This window comes from Arvicanthis niloticus, chromosome 26 (assembly GCF_011762505.2).
Source record: "Arvicanthis niloticus isolate mArvNil1 chromosome 26, mArvNil1.pat.X, whole genome shotgun sequence".
In the NCBI taxonomy this organism is placed as follows: Eukaryota; Metazoa; Chordata; class Mammalia; order Rodentia; family Muridae; genus Arvicanthis; species Arvicanthis niloticus.
This window is the reverse complement of record NC_133434.1, coordinates 34254616-34275172: the sequence shown is the minus strand read 5'-3', so window position 1 is coordinate 34275172 and position 20557 is coordinate 34254616. Positions and strand designations below refer to the sequence as shown.

General features: G+C 55.1%; 1 protein-coding gene across 15 annotated transcripts in view; it reads right to left on the bottom strand.

The window, feature by feature from the left end:
* Positions 1-2127: 2127 nt before the first annotated feature.
* Positions 2128-20557, bottom strand: part of Lingo1 (leucine rich repeat and Ig domain containing 1) — a 180391-nt gene continuing 161961 nt past the window's right edge. For 14 of the 15 annotated variants that reach the window (XM_076925679.1, XM_076925676.1, XM_076925684.1 and 11 more), the window contains one exon: positions 2128-5020. In XM_076925679.1, coding sequence (XP_076781794.1) covers positions 3164-5008 — 1845 coding nt within the window. In that variant the 5' untranslated portion in view covers positions 5009-5020 and the 3' untranslated portion in view covers positions 2128-3163. Of the gene's footprint in view, positions 5021-18669; positions 19638-20557 lie in introns of those variants that run through there. The other variant, XM_076925675.1, reaches the window with a different exon arrangement.

Below are 20557 nucleotides of genomic sequence, written 5' to 3'. Positions count from 1 at the left end.
AGAGAAGTAGGTCCCCCAGTGTTCCTGTAAGATGCCCGAACCCTAGCAAGGCTTACAGCAGTGCTGTAGCTCACACCTCCTTCTATGGTGACCCCACAGTAAAAAGAGGCTGTGCCAAGATCCACCAGCCTTTTAGCTTCCACACAATCAACCCTATCCTATGCCCTGGGCACTCTTCTCCCAAACTGACATTTTCCAACCTGACGACAACCTAAGAATTTTCTGATGTCCCCCAGTTTAGTGGGAACCATTTTTGCCCCAGTAGCCAGGAGTAACTTAGGACCTTGACCTTATTACTAACATCAACGGCACCTGAGGTATCCCAGAGATCGTGTGACAATTCTGTCCACAGCCTCTCAGAGAGGAAGGAGGATGTACTAATTCAGCCTCCAGACTGGGTAGCAGAGGGTTGGGGTTCTTGACCCTCTCAGGAGATGGCAGGCCTTCAGGGTTCTTGAAGCCTCTTGCAACATTGACTAATGTCTTGGATGCAGATCACTTACATCCTGCTTGACTGAGAAGCCCTGGGCCAGGCCGAGAAGGCTGTGGCTCTGAGAGCCCCTGGTCACTTGAAGGCTGACCAGCTTCAATTAAATTCCTGGCATTCCTGGTCCTCACCCTCTGTATGTGCATGTAACAGTAATCAACATGACCACCACCGTGCCAGTCAACAAACATCTCATCTGATCCTTCTCATCGACAACACTCAGATGGAGGTTAGGTAGACATGGTGGCACACATTTCTAACCCAGCACTCAGGAGGCAGAGGTAGCTGATGTGTGAGTTCCGGGCCAGGCAAGGCTACATAGTGAGACCTGACTCAAAACCAAAGTATCTTTATTCTGCAGGTGAGAAACGGACTTGGAGGACAATCAGGCCTAGCTGATGAGTGACAGAGTTAGAACTTGAACTCAGACCTGACCCTGGACCTCAGCACCTTCTAACCTTAGCTCCGGGGATCTCCATGGAGTCCTGTAGGAGGTCAGCAGAGGGCTCAAGCTTTGTCCAGAACCAGGGCAGTCCTGGCTAGTGGTTGGGAGAACAGGTCGGGGCAAGGCTGACTCTAGCCTTGGACACCAGCTTAGCTGGAGCAGAGCCATGGCAACAATGCCTGAGGAATGAATGAATGAATGAATGAGTAAAGGATGGAGTGTTGACTCCAGGCTCTCTCACCGGTCATGCTGCTCACTCCCAGGCCCTGGCATGGACATGGGAGCCCATTGGATGCCCTGCATCCTGGCAGTTTCCCGGTTTGGAGGACTGGTTTCCCTATTGCTTTCTCACTCAGCTCAGTCTGTGCTCCTTGGTGTCTGTATTGCTGTAGATTTCCCTTAGCCAGAGGATGAATGGGGGTCAGGTCACCGGGGCCTACTTAGGACCAAACTGAAGCTGTCCGTAGGAGGAAGCACCAAAATGGAGTGGAGAAGCCAGGTGTCCCTGGCCGGTGCCCTTCCTGCCCACAGACAGGCACAGGGTGTAGTGAGAACTAGGTCTGCTGACTGAGCTGGTGGTAGCTTTTCAGACAGAGGGCCCAAGGATGCTTTCTAGGAAAGAGACAAACCACCACTAACTTGTCACTCTGTTGCCCAGGGCAACCCTCTCCGTGGCTGAGTTGGGAGCATTTAGAGTTGGTTTTGCATGATATGGTTTAGGTGGAGGCTATTATCTGGCTCTACTGGCCAGCTTCCGGGTAGTTGGGTCCCAGATCCAAATCCAAGAGACCCCTGCCAAACCCAGTAGAGGCCCAAGAGCATGGCCTAGTGGAAGGACTGATAGAGCTGGTGACAGGCTCAGTTTGGGCTGTCTCTAGGCTGCCCCAGAATGGCCTCCTGCCCTGAGGATTGTACACAGGCAGTAGCATAGATCAGGTATTCAGTAAACACTTGTGGATAAGACCTGGAGAGAGCTGGGACTCTCAATTTTGGACATGTCCAGGCCAAAGTTGGCATCTAGAAGGTCTCCCAGCCAGAGGTAGAAGAATCTATTATGTGCTCCAGCCCAGCCAGTGTCCTAGGAGAAACCTATAGGAGTCCCAGGAGCTGCCCTTCTGTTTCCCCAGCCCTGACCCCCTGGGGATCCCATCCCACAGTGAGAGAATAATGACCAGAATGAGAGCAGTCACCCACACACATGTGCACAGCGCTTTACAGATTACAAAGTGTTTCACATACATCATCTCATCAGTTCCTCACAACAGCCCTGTGAGGTAGGCAGGGCAGGGATAATGTTCCCATTTGTACAGATGTGGAGACTGAGACCCAAGAGGGCCAGCGACCTGCTTGAGGCCACACAACAGTGAGCAGCAGAGCTGGGAGCAGAGGAGAGGAATCAGCCTGCCTCTGGCTCCTGACTCTTTCCACCAACCTTGCTGCTCCCCAGGAGGACCCCAGCCCGTCCCAGTTTCAGCCACACCCGAGCCTGGCCCCCACCTCCCCCTGGTAGTGCTGCCTGGCAGCCAGCAGACAAGTCCCACCCCCCTGGGCAGTCCTATCCCCTCCCCTACTTCCTACAAAAAGCCAGCTAGAGCTGGGCACTGGAGCTGAGCTGCCACCTATGGCTCCAAATGGCGCCTAGCAGAGTGGGCCAGAGGGTGGGGCTGGAATCTCCTTCCCTGTTTTCCTGAGTGATCCCTCCCCACAGGGGAAGAGAAGAGAAAGGAGGAAGAGGAGGAGGAGGAGGAAGAGAAAAACAAGAAACTGAGTTGGAAGAGGGCCCTGGAGCCATCAGGACGTCAAAAGTTTGCATTCCGACTAGCTATAGGAAATAGTTTTTTTTTCTTTTTATTATTTCAAGTTTTCATAAAAATCCATTAATTATTGAAACCCAAGTTACAGAGGAAGTTTGTAACTTTTTTTTTTTAAATTGAATTATTGACTCTGCCGCGTGTCGGTTCATCGGCTTTGGATTCGTTTGTCAACTCTGGCCCCTGTGCAGGTGGGGTCCTCAGGCCTGGCCTTCTGAAATCCTGGTAGAAGGAGGGCAGGCGGTGAGGGTGAGGCTGGCGAGGCAGGAGGGGCCGTGGGGGGATGGGGAGAGTGTGTGAGGAGGGCAGGGAGGAGGTGGGAAGGCCTGGGAGTAAGTGGGCAGCAACCAGGCACCTTCCCTGCCCAGTGTTCCCCTGGAGGTGGGGGGGGGGTCCCTGCGCCCCCACCCTGCCCCGTCCTCATATCATCTTCATGTTGAACTTGCGGGGTGCATCAGCTGAGCTGATGCCTGCGTCCGATTTCCGGGGCACATACTCAATTTCGATGTTGTGCTTTGTGTTGCCTTTGCCCCGGCTCCAGAGAAACAGCAGCACCAGGCAGAACAGGACAACGCCCAGGAAGGAGATGAAGCCCATGGTGGTGGCGATGATGAGCGTCTTGATGTCGAAGGGGAAAGGCACAGTGGCGCGAGTGCTGTTGGCCTCTCCCTCGCCCGGCTGGTTGGAGATGAAGGCGAAGGTCTTGTTGGGTTGATGGGGCCAGTCAGGCGAGTAGCTGCGCACATGCAAGTGGGCGGGCATGGAGTCGTTGCCGCCAGCATTGGTTGCGATGCACAGGTACGTGCCGTTGTCCTGTACCTGGGCGTAGCGCACCTCCAGCGTGCCATCAGGGAAGACTGTGAGCCGCCCATTGCTCTTGGCCGAGACCAAGTGCTTGCGGGGTGAGAGCCAAAGGATAGCTGGTGGAGGGTCCCCATCTGCCCGGCATACAAACTGCACCGTGTGGCCCTCATCTACAAACACCTGCTGTGCCTTGCGGTCCCGGATGTGGGCCCGGCGGCAGGTGAAGTAGTTGGGTAGGAGCACATCCGGAAAGTCCTTGAACTCCTTGCCCTGGACGAACTCAGGAGTGGCGCAGGTGGGCTGCTGCCGGTTGAAGTTGAGCCGCCAGCGGCGCCGGAACACCCACAGCAGCCGGCAGTCACAGGCCAGTGGGTTGGAGTCCAGGATGAGCGTCTCCAGGTTGCCCACCGAGTGGAAGGCTGACTCCTCCAGGGTGGTCAGCTGGTTGCCAGAGACATTGAGCACACGCAGGTAGTTGAGCCCACGAAAGGCGTAAGGCTCCACCACGGCTAGCTGCCCGCCCACCAGCTGGATCTCTTGCAACCGCAGCAGCTCATGCAGCATCGAGCCCTCGATTGTACCGATGGGGTTGTAGGAAAGGTTGAGGAAACGGAGATAGACCAGGTGGCGCACTGCCAGATAGGGCACGGCTGTCAGGTTGCAGTGTGTGATGGATAGGGATGTCAGGTTGAGGCCATAGAGGCAGTTGGGGGTCATGGTGTCCAGGTAGGGCCAGTGGGAGATCTCTAAGACCTTGAGTCGGTACAGCCTCTTGAAGGAGTAGTCCCTGATGGCATTGATGTTGAGATGTCGTAGCCGCAGGACGATGAGGCCATGCAGGTGGGAGAGCGCCTCGGTGGGGATGGAGGTCAGATTGCATTTCTCCAGCGTCAGCTGTTCCAGGCTGTTGAGGCCGCTGAAGGCCCGATGGGAGATATAGACGAGGTCGTTGTCGCCGACCTCCAGCGACTTGAGGTTGTATAGGTCTTGGAACATGTAGTCTAGCAGGATGACAATCTTGTTCTCACTGATGTCCAGCTTGGTCAAGTTGCTGAGGCCGGTGAAGACGCCCAGCGGGATGAGCTTCAGGCGGTTGCTGCGAAGCCCCAGCGTCCTCAGGTTGAAGAGGTTGTTGAAGGCGCCCGGTTCCACGGCGCTCACGATGTTCTCGTTGAGTTCTAGCTCCTCCAGGTGTGGGAAGCTGGCAAACTCGTCCTGGTTGAGTGTCTTGATGCGGTTTTTGCCCAGGTCCAGCAGGCGAGTCTCGGTGGGGATGCCCTCGGGCACCGCCACAAAGCGCTTGCGGTGGCAGAGCACGGCTCGGTCCTGCGCTGAGCACTCGCAGCGGGGCGGGCAGCCTGTGGCAGAGCCTGACAGCACAGAGCCCAGTACCAGAAGGAGGATGGGCTGCCAGCAGGCCAGGAGGGGGCTGGGCATGCTTCTCATACCCCCTGCCAGCATCCTCTCGCTCACCTGCAGCCGGAAGCAAGCACAGGACAAAGGTGGCCGTGAGTAGGCAGTGCTTGGCTAGACCCCGGCCCTCCCCCATCCCAGACGGAAAGGTTGTGGAGGAGGGGCAGTGCCATCACGTTTAAGGTTCACAGGCAGTTCACTCTAGGCTTGTCTTGAGTCTCAACTCACTCAGGGCTTTCTCAGGGATAAAGCCAGCCTCGGTGAACCACCCTGATTCACAGAGGATCAAAGGGCTCAAGGCTAGGTTTCTGAGGAGGAAGGGAGAACACAACTGGACCCAGCCCCCAGTGCACTCCTCCCTGCCAGTCACCATCAAACTTTACACCCAACTCTGCCACGGAGTTCTGGGTGGCCTACAAGCCCTGCGTACCTGTAAAAGGCACCCAACCTGCTCCAAGATGAGACTCCATTTAGAAGCCTGACCCAGTCAGAAAGCCTCTGCAGAAAGATCCCACCCCGGGTCCTGTGGGTCCTGTATGACCTCTTCTACAAGGGTCTAGCCCTGACGGGATCAGCTACTCAGCCCAGAGTATGAGTTCTTCTTACTACCTGGCCTTAACTCTGCCGAAATTCTTCATAGAGTGTCAGTTCTCTAGGCTGCAGAAATCCTGGCTTGAAGACCCAACTAAGTCTGGGATTTTCCTGATCCCCAAGATGCAGGCTGCCCTCTTCAGAAGTCCTGCCCGTTTGCCTGTCTGAGTTTTCATCGCCTCTTCCCACCTCTGGGTTCCTTTGGAGTTACTGGTTTGACCTCTGAGACCAGGACAGGCAGAGTCTTACAGGTGCCCACCCATACTGTACCACAGAGCATGCTGGTGGAAGCCGGGTCCTAAGACATGCTGAGCCTGGTGGGAGGGATGGGGTGGGAACTGCGGGAGGCTGCAGGTGGAGTGAGCAGGGTTGTGCAGGAGCCAGCCCTATAGAGCTCTGCCATGCCCGGTGCTCCCTCTGTGGGAACTAGCCTGAAGATGGGGTGGGGAGTAACCACGAGGTCTTCAGCAATGGTCCACTGCAGCCTTCTGCCACCAGCGGGATGAAGACCCTCTGCTGCTCACCACCCTTGCCTCTGGCTGGCCCTAGTGGGCTAACCTGCTGCGTACTGTCCTATACTCATGGCTCTGTGGAGCCTAGAGCAGCCTGGGGAGGCCAGGCTTGGGAGTCCCATCTGTGCCCAATTTGGGCTTTTCCTTACCTCTTGACACAGTGTCTGCCCTCAAGCCACAATTTATCATAGTTGTCATCCATGTCAACTGGTAAGGCAACCGAGGCTCTGAGAGACTGTGACTGTCACTCAGCCAGTGGCAGGGACCAGTGTTAGACTGGAAGCTTTGGCTCCACACACTTTCAAATTCTCTACTGGTCTTCAAGAGCTGACAGGTACTTCCTGGTTGTTGATCGACTAAGTGACTGATTAACCAGAGAGAACTCATGGTGTCACTGACGTGTTATGGAATCTGCACAGTTTTGTTATCCCTAAGGGCTTTGTCACCCCCCCCCCATTCTCTCTCCGGATTCTTCTGTGTCTGAGCCTCTCCCTACCCTGCCCCCACAGGACCATTTTCCACAGGCACACACGCTCCAGTGACCCACCAGAAAAGCAAACATCCTGACAGGCGATCAATAAGTAATTGGGCCAGCAGCTGGGGCTGGTGTGGGTGTGAGGCTGGGGACCTCAGGAGGTAAATAGAACTTTTAGCATCCATCTCAGGCCTGGGCTAGCCTGGGAGCTGCCAGAGAAGAAAGAGGCTGAATTAGGGAGAAGGGTAAGGAGCCCAGATGTTGGCAAACCTTCATGCACATGTGTACAGCATCCGAATCTACGCATCCCCTTTCACCCCACAAAGCCACACACTGTTTCCACTTAGTCCTGCACACCTGGCTTCTGAGCCATTTCCTTTTGGAGAACTGTCCCAGATGCCTTTTCAGCCTTCCGCCCCAAAGACCACCTCCCTGACAACGTCACCCGCCAGTCACTCAGATGTCATCTCTTGCCTACAACACAGACACACTTGATTCTTCCTAGTGGCAGCGTGCGGTTGTGGTGCGTCACACCTCATTCCAAATGAGAGTGGACTGACTGAGAGAAAAGTTAAGATGAAAAAGGATGGCAAGAAAAAAGGGGGGCGGTAGTTAGGGGTGATGCCATGATGCCCCGTGTAAGAAAAAGGGTGGGGGAGTGTCCTGGCAGCTTAACAAAGCGGGAACCATTCCAACACCTCAGCCAATGGCAGCTCTCCAGTCACCACGTGACATATGCTTAACTCTGGGTCACGCTGTCACTGTCCCAGCGGCAGCTGTCTTACCTGCCATAGTGAGTGCCCAAGAACACATGCTCGCTGTGTATGAGGCACCATGTGGTCAGGAGGAAGTTGCTATAGGAAGAGGAAACCCCTCTGCCAGGGCTGACCTTGAGTAGACCCGCTGAACAATGAAACCTGGGGTATTTAAAAATGTTGATGGAAAAGCTGGGCAGCCTTGCCCCGTAGACCTACCACCCCAAGCTGGGCAGTTAGCCACAGAACAGCGGGCCATCCGCTGTGAGGTCAGATGTCTACACATCCTCTGAGTCGCCCCCTCTGTGTGTGACCACCTAAGTGTGTGAGCGTGTGTTTATACGTGTGCTTGTGGAGACTAGAGGTCAACATCAGGTGGCTTCCTCTCTCACATTTCACCTTACACCTTCACACGACAGCTCTCACTGGTCTGGAGTTCACCAGTTCAGCTAGACTGGCTGACCAACGAGCTCTGGGGATCCCTGTCTTACCTCCCCAGCACTGAGATTACAGGTAAGCACCACTATACTTGGCATTTTATGTGGGATCTGAACCCAGGCCTCAGGTTTGCATGGCAAGCATTTGACAGACAGGGCTATCTCCCCAGCCTGTCACCCTCTGTCTTTTACAGGTAGCTGTTCTGAAAGGTAGGGAAACTGAGGCCCTGAGAGGCTAGAGTGCCTGCCTATACCCGCACAGTGGCAGCAGAGCATGCTGTGTGTGGGCTCCCAGACTCACGTTCCTACAGGGTGTGCTGGTATAACATGTTGGGGGCGGGTCACCTCTGAGGGGTCACCCAGGCTGCTGAGTGGGCAGTGTGTAACTCATCACCAGGCAGTCCAAGGCTGTTTCTGTACTTTTTTGGGGTGCTTTATGCTTTTTAATCAGTGCTTTAATTCGGATCCTTGCCCCCTGAAGGGTTTCTCACGAGGGCAAGAATTCAAAATTGGAACAATAAATACAAAGAAAATAAACATCAGAGACAGGCAGGTAGCAGGCAGAAGAGAGCAGTGCCCAGGGCAGGATGCCCAGACCCTGCAGCAGCCTGAGTCCTCCCCAAAGCGGGGCTGGGGAAGTAGTTGAGCTCAGTGAGCTCAATGAGGCTCTTAACTTTCCCTGCAGTAGGGTTACCAGTCACCACCCACACCTTCCCTAATGTCCCAGGTAGACATGGCCTGCTCAGACACTGATGCCTGACACTGGTCATTTGCAGTTCTCCAGCCTGTTGGGTGCCCTGGACAATGCCCGCTCTTCCTAGCCCTCTCCACTGACCCTCAGACACTGCATCGCAGAGTCTCAGAGAGCTGACAGCCAAAACGCCGGACAGTGAAACATCCTTGTCTAGAGACAGAGAGAAGGCTGAAGACCAGAGCAGGAGTTTCATCAAGGCTGAGAGGATCTAATTGAACCCTGGGCTGCTCAGCTCCCCTGACTGGAACTCCTTCACACTGGGACTCTGGTGGTGAGAACGGCTGTTGGTGGGAGGAAAGGGTGTGGGATTCCTCATGGGTGGGCTGGGGTCATGTTGTCCCATAGGCAGTGTCTGGTGGCTTCTGGGTGCAGCACCCAGCCAGGCTCACAAAGCCTGTCAGAAAAGGGGAGGGGCTACCATGGAGAACAGCAGCTATAGGCTGCATGATTGGAGCTTTCCACACTGTCTCAGAAACCCAGGAGACAGGGGTCTCAAGGGGCATTTCGCACTCATTTTACAGTTGAGAAACCAAGGTGCAGGGAGGGAACTCACTTGCACCAGCATGAGGCCACAAAGTCAGGAGGCAGCAGCACTCTGTCTCTCTGGTGGGTCTGATAGTCTTGGGAGAGCCAGCTGCCTGGTGTGTGTGTAGGGGGAGGGAGGGCCTGAGGAAGTGGGAAGCTGTTGGTCCTCAGAGAGCCATGTGCAGGTGTTTAGCCCTTGCGGTACGTGGGCCACCTGGCATGTGTTTAGTGATTCTCCACTTGGCAGCCTGTGAACCCACGCCCCTGTTTGGACCCAAGTCTCTCCTCATTTGGGATGAGCTATAGCATGGGGGGAAGGCTTAGGTGCGCTGGGCTCTCTGTCGGTATGCCATGGTATTCACTCAGCATTCCTCAAGGGTGGCAGTCCCCCGGACTTCTGGGCACATTGCCTTGAAGCCCACTGTTCCCACAGGTGGGTCTGTGGCATGGCAGAGCTGGCAGGCTGGCTAGAGGACCCTCTAGAGTACTCAGCCTCACTATCCATAAAGGCCATGGGAGAAAGGAAGAGAAGAGAGGATGACAGAAGAGAGTCACATGGGTTTCATAGGATGGGCCAGAGAGGCAGAAAGACAAGCAGTCGGTGGGTGAGAGACGGGTACAGGGACAGGTAAGTGGTAACAGTCAGGGAGACGACTAGGCTTGGAGGTGCATGCCTTTAATCCCAGCACCAGGGAGGCAGAGGCAGGTGGATCTCTGTGAGTTCCAGGCTGGCTTGGTCTACATAGTCAGTCCTAGAGCAGCCAGAATGACATGATGAAACCCCTCAAAAAAATATCAGCAGTGGGTGGGTCAGAGCCGTGTGGGAGCCACGTGTCCGGCTTCTACCTCACATTGTATGGCATCCGGTTGTCAGACCGGGGCCTGTTAACCTACCCTGTTCTCACCACTGCCACCCCGCCTCCCCCGCACAGTGGATTTGACTAGCTAACCGTCTTCAGATGGCCAGACAGAGGCTAATGAAAGTGAGGGGACTCGGTTACCAAAGAGCAGAAGCCAGGCAGAGGCTGGGCCTCTCAAGGCAGCTTTGCTCACAGTTGCTGGCTTGTTGGGGCCTTTCTTTGTCTTTAGCTGGATCCATGTGACAGCATGATAGCATGTCACATGTTACCTGTTCACTGGCAGCTAGGGTCCAAGAGGCTGGGGTAGTATAGTACCTTCTAGAGACATTCCACAGCTACCTGTTGGTCCCCCTACCCCATGACGAGTGTGCCTAGCTTTCATCACCCAGCTGGTGGGGCCTCTCCTCTTGTGGGGCCTCTCTGGAGCATGGCTCCCAGTGTCCCTCCATCTCCCTTTCTCTATGGCCCCTAGATGAAAATGCTAAGCTGGATTTTATTCATTTCTGTACCCCTAGCCTCTCCCACCTCAACTAGTCAAAGAATCACATCACTGTGGGGACAGCCCCTGACACAAACTAGGCCTAGGGTTCAACCCTGTCCTCCAGCACCTAGTCTAGTCTAGGCTCAAGAGGGTATTCGGGGAGAAGAGGAGAGGGCAGAGGAGGAGGGGCCCAGCAAAGATATGATAGAGGAGGAGGTGGTTTGTAGCCAGGGTCGATCTGAAAGCATGTGAGACTCCCATTGGGGCTCCTGTGCTCCAAATCCTGGCCCAGTCCCTGGGCTCCTTCAAGACACTATTCTGGCTGCCCTGACTCATCCCTGCCGAGGTGTGAATGGCTGATAATGGCTTAAGGAGGGGGCAGCTAATGGTGGGGGGTGGGGGGGGTAGTGTTAGTCTGCAGGGTAGGCTGAGAGCCCAGGAGCAGGTCACCTGGGCACAGGGGAGGGGACCTTGTGAGAAGGATCAGCATCTAAACTGAGCTGCTGAAGATGGGCTGTCCTGGCAGGCTGGGACAGCCCAGTGTGTTCTCTTCTCTCTGGCGATCATCTCTAGCTGCACCCCCCCCACACACACACACATACACACCCCAACAGGAGAGAAAAATCAACCTGGAAGAAAATTGAGGTCCCATCCTTTGCCCTGCATAATTCTTTGTTTTCCTCTGGCTCTCGATTCTGGCAAAGAGTTGCTAGGCTCCCAGGGTATTCGTGCGCACGGGTAGTATGTGGCACACACAGAGAAAATACCAGTATATATGTGTGACGCAGAGAGTACACCAATGTGTTTGTGGGTGAGGGATCACCTGGCTGGGTGCCACCAGCCCTGCCTCTCTGGCACCCTGAGAAATTCAGTCTTTTTCCTAGTGTCACCTGGCCTGTGACTGGAGGACACTAACGGGGCTGCTTACCTATCATATCAGCCTTTTAGGTCAAGTGAGGTCAGGCCAGTCTCCAGTCACCTTGGCTGTCCTGAACTCCCTGGGCTGCCCTGGACAAGCATCTGGCCCCTGAATGCAAGGGAGAGAGGCCCCTGCCCACTCGACCCAAGCACAGCCTGTCTCAGGAGCTGCCAGCCTTCCGGCAAGCCCACAACCTCAGGCCATTTGCGGGATAAATTATGAATTTTAATTGTCAGAGCGTCTTAGTGTTTAAAGGCTTCTATATATAGGGCCTTGAGAAAGTCAACTATGGTGGCCAAGGGCTCACGGGCTGTATCCTGGATTCTAGCCAGGGCACTTCATCCTGCTGTGTGATCCTGGGGGGAAGAACTGGACGGCTTTTGGAGCTTGCCACTCATTTTACAGGGTCACCTGTGCTGGGCCTGCCTCATTAGAGAGCACTCCCTTCCTTGAATGGGAGCTGTCCCCTAGGTGAGGAGATGCTGTCCGGGCCTATGTGATGTGATGACAGAGAAACTTGGGAAATTCAGGACCTGCACCTCCATGTGACCCTTCTTCTGATCTGAGATGCCAATCTATGCTCTTAGGGACAGAAAAGGACACATGAAGCCCCCTACCTCATCCTCCATTCATTCAAGCAGGAACACTCACTCCTGTTCCATCCGCTCACTCCCTGGGGCCTCTCAAGATGCAGAGGCCCAGGCCTTGAGAGAGACAAGGGCATAGACCCACAGATCTAAGCAGGCCCAAATGGAGAAGAAGCAGCAGGGGTTGGGGTTAGCTAGCAATTTGATCACCATGGTGATGGTGGCCGGGAACCTCCTAGAGGGACCCTGGCACCAGGCATCCTATGGCAAGCACAGCGACCCATCAAGACAGGTAAAATTATTATACCATTCCGTGGGTAGAAAACTGGAAACAGCTAGGTACATCAGTTCACGCCTTTAATCTTAACACTTGGGAAGTAGAGGCTGGGGGAATCTCTGTGAGTTTGAGGACAGTTTGTTCTTCATAGTTCCAGGCCACCTGAGACTCTGTAGAGCAATCCAAAGAATCGGAAACACAGAGGGGTACTGTGAATCTGTTCAAGGCCACAGCACGGTAGGAACTCTGGAGAATCTAAACTCTGCCTCACCTTCCATTCTCTTACAAAACATACAGACAGAGCAGAGTAGCTCACACACGGCCAGTCAACCGGTGTTATCTTCACAATCGCTTAGGAGGCTGGTATACTTATCCCTGCTCAGGATATACTTATCCTGATCAGGGAACTGAGGCACAGAGAAGTCATATCATTGCTGAAAGCCACACAGCAACAAGAGGCTGAGCTGGGATTCGTTATACCTCGGCTTCTCTTGACCTGCAAAATCTTGAAGCACTCTTGCCCCTTGACTCTCTGCATTTGCAAAGGGGGCTGGAAGACTTCATGCTGCCCCACCATGCTGGACACAGAGAGCTCTTGGAAGAAAGGTGTGTGTGTGCCGAGAGCACATACTAAGCATGACAGCCTCGCTGGCCCACAGTGTATCAACCCCACTGAACTGATGATCAAACTGAGCTTGGGCAGTTAGGTCAAGACCCTGAGCCAGTCTGAGTCCACAGGAATCGCACTTTGGAGACCACCATACAGATGAGGGAATTCAGTCTAAGAGTACCAGGGGCTACCCACTATCTCAAGCCTGTTACCTTCTTTGTACACCCACAGTTATTTTCTCTGCCATTCCAATGTGGCCATATATCTCATGGTGGCGTCAGGTCATGGGTGAGCGATGGTTTTAGATATTTGTGCTTCACACAGGGGTGAAACAAAACCCTGATACTTTATAAAGCAAGATCTGCTGAGTTATTCATGTCATGGTTCGAGAAACTTTAAACAAAAACATCATGCTTTTCCTAACATTGGCTGCTTAGCTCAGTCCTGGCCAGCTCCTTGCAAAAGCCTATTCTTCCAACACGGTAAACTGAGCTCATGCCAGGGGGCTGGAAGATCCTCTGGTCAGACATGGGCTTTGCTGGGCCCTGCACAGCTGGGTGACCACCAAGCCTGCCCTTGCACAAGTCCACATGAGGTGAGAACCATTGCAAACCTCTAAGAATTGTGTCAAGGCTGAAGGTATCAAGTGTCCGTGGCTGGGGCAGAGAGCTGAGCCAAGGCCATGGGTGGAACCAGACTAAAGTGAGGTGGATGAGCAGCCTGCCCTGGCCTCACTGTGAGCAGCCTGTCTTAGGATGCATGCAAGCAGAGGCCTTTCTGGAAGCTGTATCTCATCAGCCTCTCTCGGCTCTGAGATACCCACAGTTTAGATCCAAGCCAAGGGACTAGAGATAGCCAGGCCCCCAGCTGTATTTGCAGGCCTGCTCAGGACCACGTAGGCTGGCTAGGCCCCTGCTCCCTTTCCAGGCTGAGAGTGACTCTCTGCAGAGGACAGCAGAGGAGGTGGCAGGGAGAGATTAATTCCCTGAAATGGAAAAAAAAAAAAAAATAGAAAAACACACACACACCACACACCCTAATAACATGTAATAAGAGGTTGGAGATGAGGAACAATGCCCTGGTAATGTCACCCTGGCGGCAATCAATTTGGGTGTCACATGAAATAGGCATAATTATTCCGCCAGCACTGGCGCTCGCCGCTAACCAGCTCCAGGGGCCCAGGCCTGGGCGGGAAGGCGAGTGAAATCAATTGCGGGTACACCAGGCTGGCAGGGAATTTACTCCAACTTAGCCTGTCAGCACTTGGCTTCTTAGCTCCTCTGGTGGACCTTGTGGTTTAGGGACCCTTGGATACCCAGAAGCCATCTTGCTCTGCCACCCTTCATTCATTGCATAGGCAAGAGCCATCAGAGAAGGCTCCTCGGGAAGTTGTGAATGCTGGAACACATCTGTTTCATCCAGCAGTTTGGCCACTACATTCTTGTTATCACTAGTGCCAGGCCTAATGTCAGTGCCAGCGTGAAGGAAAGGGATCTTCAGAGAGATGAGCACAGGCTCCCTGTACCTCCTGAACCAGGACAGCCCTTTCCACCCTGAAGCAGACCCAGACACTGGGTCTCCCAGAACAGCTTTCCTTTTCTTCTTGCTGCACAGGGACATAAGCCTTGCTCTGCCTTCATTTGGGGTCCCCTCCCACCACACCTGCCCATGGAAGCTCAGAACTTTTACGGACAATATCCTCATGCCAGAGGAAACTGACTTGCATGGGGGGATGGGGGACAACCACGGAGTGAGCATCCGACCCACACTGGATGCTGCCTGTCCCAACCCCCTTTCACACACTACAAACCTTGAATCCCAGAAACACAAATCAAGGCTATAATGAAATCCCATTTTACACTCACTCAATCAAGGAAAAAAAAATCAAGACAGCTGACAGTCAGCACAGAGTTGTCTGGGGATGGGGAGAAGTGGGAGCAGCCGCCCCCCTGTGAGCAGGGCATGAAGTGGTCCAACCAATTTGGAAAACACGTTGGCACAGTTCCCAGGAAAGCTGAACATGAACATGTCCTGCAGCCCAACAGTTCAGGGCACTTCCCACACTGCCTCGGGAGACGGGGAGAGGGGGTGTGTGGCAGCAGTATCAGTAAGAGCCAGAAAGAGTGACAACCCAAATGCTCTTCAATAGGAGGGCCAGGAATACACTGTGTGACACTCAAATCCACCAGGGAAAAATGAATGGGTGCTGAATATCCACTATCATTTGCAAGAACGTGCTAATGAGGGGAAAAGCCAGTTCCAGAGGGCTGTATTGGTTTATGTTTTATAGAGAGCCAAGAAATGACTAAAAATACCAGCATTCTTCTATAGCTAAATGGATTGTTTTATCTTGGTGCTGGGACTTGAACCCAGTGCATCATGCACACTAGGCAAGTGTCCTACCACTGAGCTACAGCCTCAGCCCCAAATGCAAGAGGCAAGAGAAATTTACATAATTTAGGGTGGCAATTGTCTCAGGAAAAGGAGCAGAGGGTGAAGTGTGGAGAAGTACACGTCTGAGCGCTGACGTTGGAGCACGTGCTCACTCTGTTATTACAAGCCCTACTAGGATTTATTTTATTTATTATTTGTGTGTGTGTCTTACCGTATAGCCTTGGCTAGCATCAAACTTACTATGTAGACCAGGCTGGCCTTAAACTCACAGAGATCCACCCAACTCCGCCTCCTGAACTCTGGGGTGGCGAGCGGGTGTCATCGCGCCCTGGCAAGTACTATTGTCATGAATACAAGCGTCTGGATCAACAAGTTAGCAGGCTAGGCCTAGACCAGTGAGCACAGCTGCCACCCACGGTCAGGAGGACAGCACTCTAGAGTGAGCTCATGCCTGCAAGATGGGGGCTTTGGACAGGTCATATCACCCTTCTGGTTGTTTACTGGGTTATAAAACCATATCTCAGCACCACCTACAATGAGAAAACCGGAAGCACATCACTGATACAAACTGAGAGTAGCTGGTGCTCATTATGCACTCACTGTGCGCTCCACACGATAAGTGCATTCATTGTGTGTATCAGCACACTTAATTGCCACCACCTCCACCGAGGTAGATACCACAGTTAACTCCACTTTACTGGAAAGGACATGGAGGCCCAGAGAGATTAAGTAAGTTACCCAAAGTCGCAGAACTAGGCAGTGGTGGAGCTGAGGCTTGAACCAGGCCTCTGGCTCTCGGGTCCACTCTCACAGTGAGGTGACACTGGGGACACTGTACACTCAGCCGAACTGCTATTGGCCCACAGCACTCAGGCTGTGGACAAGCACTTATCCATTCCTGCACACAGAGGTCGGAATCAAGAGGCCTCAAATGTGTTTGGAAATGACCCTGCCTTTTCAAAGCTTCCTTCAGAGAGCCCCCTCACTCTAGAAACCCCTGATCCCCGTGTCACTGCAAAGCTTGATGGTACTTTGGGATACAACCAGCCATCTTCCCCTAAGAGCCTGACTCCACAGAGAAACTCCCGCTTCCGGAGTGTTCTGCGTCGGCTCGCTCCCGTCTACGTGGGACATTTTTAGTGCATATGCAGCTCCATTCATGCAGCTAAGGATTCTATGTCCCCTCTAAGTTGTCATTGCCAGGAGGTCCTCGGACCTCATGGTGTCTTTCCCATGTTCAGAGGGTTGCCTAGGTATTTGGGGGGTAACCATAAGGTCTATCCAGCAGCCAAGCAGGCAGCTCACCAGGATGTTCCGAATAAACGCATGAATGGACGGACGGGCTGCTCCACCATCATCTGTAAAACCATTGTGGTTCCTTCGAGCTGCGGGTACTAAGAGCAGCGAGGGAAGGCTTTTGGAAGGAGAGGACCTTTTAGGAAGGGATGCTAGCCCAAGTCAAGAGAGGATTCAGGCATATGGGGAAGAATCGGTAGGGACAGAACAAGATACAATCAGTAGTCTCGTCCTGGGAGGGGAACTTGGGGCTGGAATGTCACACACAGAAAAGCCAGACCAGGATTCTAGCCTACAGGGCTAGCCTTCTGCTCTCACAGGCACCTAACCTCAGCTTAGTTATCCCAACATAGGTACTGCTCAACTTTTTTTTTTGCCAAGCAACAGCTCATTCTGGGGAAGGAGGGCATTGGTCCTCTAGAATTCTGAGTTCAAAAAAAAAATTTTTTTTTCTAGTGTAAGAGAAAGGGATGTTTAGAGACAGATGGAAAAGATGACTCCCCACGATCAAAGAGGATCGTGACAGGTAGCCGGCTCTCTACATTCTTCTCTGTCTTGCAGGATCCCTCCACTCACAAAGCATCAAACCTCATCGTGTGGCACACACCCATCCCAGAAAAGCTGCTTTCTTACCCTCACTTGCTCCAGGTCTAGGAAGCATTACCGTCTTGATGGAATCCTACCCAAGGCGGCCTCATACACACTTCAGCTAGGGATGGGGGAAGGGGCATAGCCAAGAGCTGCACCAGGTGTGGGGGTCCTGTCCTTCTTTGGCAGAGGCAGTTGGGTGTTGCCCTCGGGTCTTCTGAGACCACGTGCCCTTTCCCCTGGCACCTTCAGCGTGACTCCTATGCTTTTCTTCTTTTTTTTCCTCTCCTTTCTATCACTACCGTCTTGCCTCCCAGCAAACTAGGTTGCCAGCACCCTCCCAATGTCTGAGGACTCTGCACCCCTCTTGGCCCACACAAGGACAAAGGGCCAGGAGCAGTGGAACACCCACCCCCTCACTAGCAGTCCTCAGAGGGGTCAGGGAAACCCAAGGCTCTCTGCCGGCTTGGTGCCCCCGAGCTCCCTTGGCACCGAGGCCCGTGCTAAAGTCGTTGGCATAATGGCCAGCAGGGCTGAGCCCAGAGCCGGGAACCAGGAGAGCTGGGCGCCCTCTGGCTGTCCAAGCCCAGCCAAGGACTGAGGAAAGGCTGGGCTGGCAGAAAGGGGCTGGCCCAGATGGTCCTGCCCCCACCGCAGGCCTCTTGCACTCCTACCCAACAGGGCAGAGCTCTCCCCATCTTCCATGTGCCCCAGTCGCCACTGCACCCACCCACCCACCACAGGGCATTTGAGAACAAAGGGGAGGTGCCGCCACAACAAGAGCTGTTCAGGGGCTGGTCAGGGACCCCAGCAATAAGAGACCCAGGGGACTGCCTACCTGCCTGGCCCCACCCCTCCTCAAAGTGGGACCCACCCAGAAAGAAACATCTGGTTGTCTTAGAGGGCAGGAAGCCCAAAACCCACCCGAATAGGGTGTGTTTGGGGGACACACACAGGAAGCTCCTTCCTCATCTCCCTCTTCTCAGCAGGCTCCCACTTCCCACCCATTTCCCTCGGAATGAAAAGTGGGGCAGGAGGAGGTGAGAAGCCCAGCTGAACGAAGACAAAGGGGAGCCCCTAACGTTCCTGGGTCTTCCTCAACTGGACTCTCCCCTCCCCTTTCTTCCGCCCTCCACCTTCCTTTCACCCAGGAGGAACAAGAAAGGAGTCAAAAAGAGGCTGACAAAGCTCCTGTGGAGAGAGGGGCAATCCTAGCTGGAGCTTGGGGAGAAACTGTTTGCTAGCTGTGTCCCCAAGCTTAAGGGCATTAGCCAGGGCTGGGGGGTGGTCTCTGGTCCACCGAAAGAGACTCACCCAGGGCTGAGAGAACATATCCTCTTGGGTGACCATTGCCCAGAATGGGAGGATGATTTAGGGGGCACCAGGGCAGGAATAAAATGGAATGGTAGGGACCTCTCCTTGATCACGGGTCCCAGCTTGCCAACCTGGGATCTGTTAGGACTAGCGGAACGGAAATGGGAAAATCGTTTGAAACTTGAGGGTCAAGCCTGCGACCCCAAAGGGGGTCTGGGTGGTACAAGGTGCCCTACATAGCCCCAGGAGGGTGAAGCCTGGGTCGACAGCAGCTCCCAGAGGCACTCGCCGCAGGGCTGCCGACTCGGGGCTCGGCCAAGGCGGAGGGGCTCACCTGCATCTCGGGCGCGCTGTCCGTCCGCTCGGCTTGGTCACCAATCGCATGTCTCTCTTGCCGGCGCGGCCCCAGCCCCAGCCCAGCCCCCCTCCTCCGTCTCCTCCTACAACACCTCCGCCCGGTCCGCGCGCCCTCGCAGGGCTGGCTGTCCGTCTGTCTGTCCCACGCGGGCTGGAGCCCAGCCGGCCCTAGGGCAGGAGCTCGGGAGTCGGGGGCGGAGGCCGAGGCCGCGGCGGCGGCGGGCTGAGGAGCAGGAGCTCTCAGGACGCGTGTCGCGGGCTCCCGGAGCCTGGCTCTGTCCCTCGGGCCGGCCGGGAGCGGCCGCCACCGCCTCTACCGCTGGGGCCGGGATCGAGGCCGGGCGTTCTCCGCAGCGGGGCCAGGGCTGGGGCCGGTGGGCAGCTGCCGCGCATGCTGCTCTGAGCCCCGCGTCGGGAGAGGGGCCCGAGCGGCGCGGGTGGGGACTCCGCGCGCTCCAGGACCGGGACGGGTCCAGGTCCGGCCGCCTCCTGAGCTGCCGCCCGCTCCGGCTCCCGCGCCGGCTCCCGCTCGGGCTCCGCGCTCTGCCGCGGCGTGGGGAGGGAGCGAGAGGAGCGAGCAGCGAGCCAGGGAGGGAGGAGGGACAGAGGAAGGAGGGAGGGAGCTAGAGAGCGAGCTCTGGAGCCGGGCGGGGGAGGAGAGAGAAGGCGCGGCCGCAAAACCTGGGTGGGGGTCCTTCCTTCAGAGAACCGAGCGAAGATCGAGGAGCGCCCCAGCAGCTGCCCAGCGCCCGGGGGGCAGCGAGAGTGGCAGCGGGGCGCAGACGAAGAACGCACCCGGGCCGGCGCCCCCGCGCTCCCGCCCTGCACCACGCAGCGCCCCTCTGGGTCCCAGGCTCCAGCTAGTCTTAAGCCAGCCCAGCCCGCGGTCTTCCCAGAGTGCGTGCACCCATTCGCGTGGGATTGTCTCTGGCCACACGCGTATGCATGTGAGCGCGTGTGTTCACACGTCTTAACTGGGGGGGTCACTGCACATTGCCGTGTGGACCGACACACGCACGTAGACAGACGGGGGGCCCCCACCTGGTCACAGTTGTTTAGAGGACAGCTTGAGGAGGGTCAGGTCTTGACCCCTCCTCTCGAAATGTCCAGGACCCCCTCCCCCCACGCACACCACCACCACCACCACTTCCTAGGGATCTTAGGGCGAGGCTGGCCGGGAAGCACAGGAAGGGGATGTGGAAGCCGAGCTGCCTAAGTGGGTCTACCCGGAGGCCAGGTCTAGAATCTGCTTTAGCATCCTAGTCCCCACCCCGTCGGGTTTCCTGTCCAGCAGAGGGCAGCAGGCCTATCTGGAAGGCTCCGGACGGTGGCACTCTACCAAGTGCCCAGAAGAGGGCAGTATAGATCCTCAGTCTAGGCTTAGCTATTTACCATCTAACTCCCTAAAATAAATACTGAATTTGGTGGGTACCACATCTTCAGATGGCTCCAAAGAATAAGATCTTTACACAGAGACCGAGACTCTTCTTGGGTCACAGATCAGAGACTAGCCTGGCAGGGTGGCCTGGCAAGGGTTGCGGTGTAGGCAAGGCAACCCATTGGGACCTCACATCCTTCAACAGTGCGTCTTTCCATCTGTTTGAAGCCAGATGCCCCTTTAAAATCATGCCAGCTTTATTAGAATAACCGTCAATGAAGACACCACAAGGCAGAGTTCCCTTCTCCCCATTAGCACCTCAGCACTCCCGATAGTTTGTAGGCAGGCAAAGAGCAGGGCGGGAAGAGACCAGCACAAGGCCTGTGCCTTTCTGGGGTGGGCAAGGATCCCGCTCCCAGTGCCTCGTTTGCCTTCCAAGGAGCCAGACTGACATTTCAGAGATATCTGGCTGGCGTGGAGAGGCCAG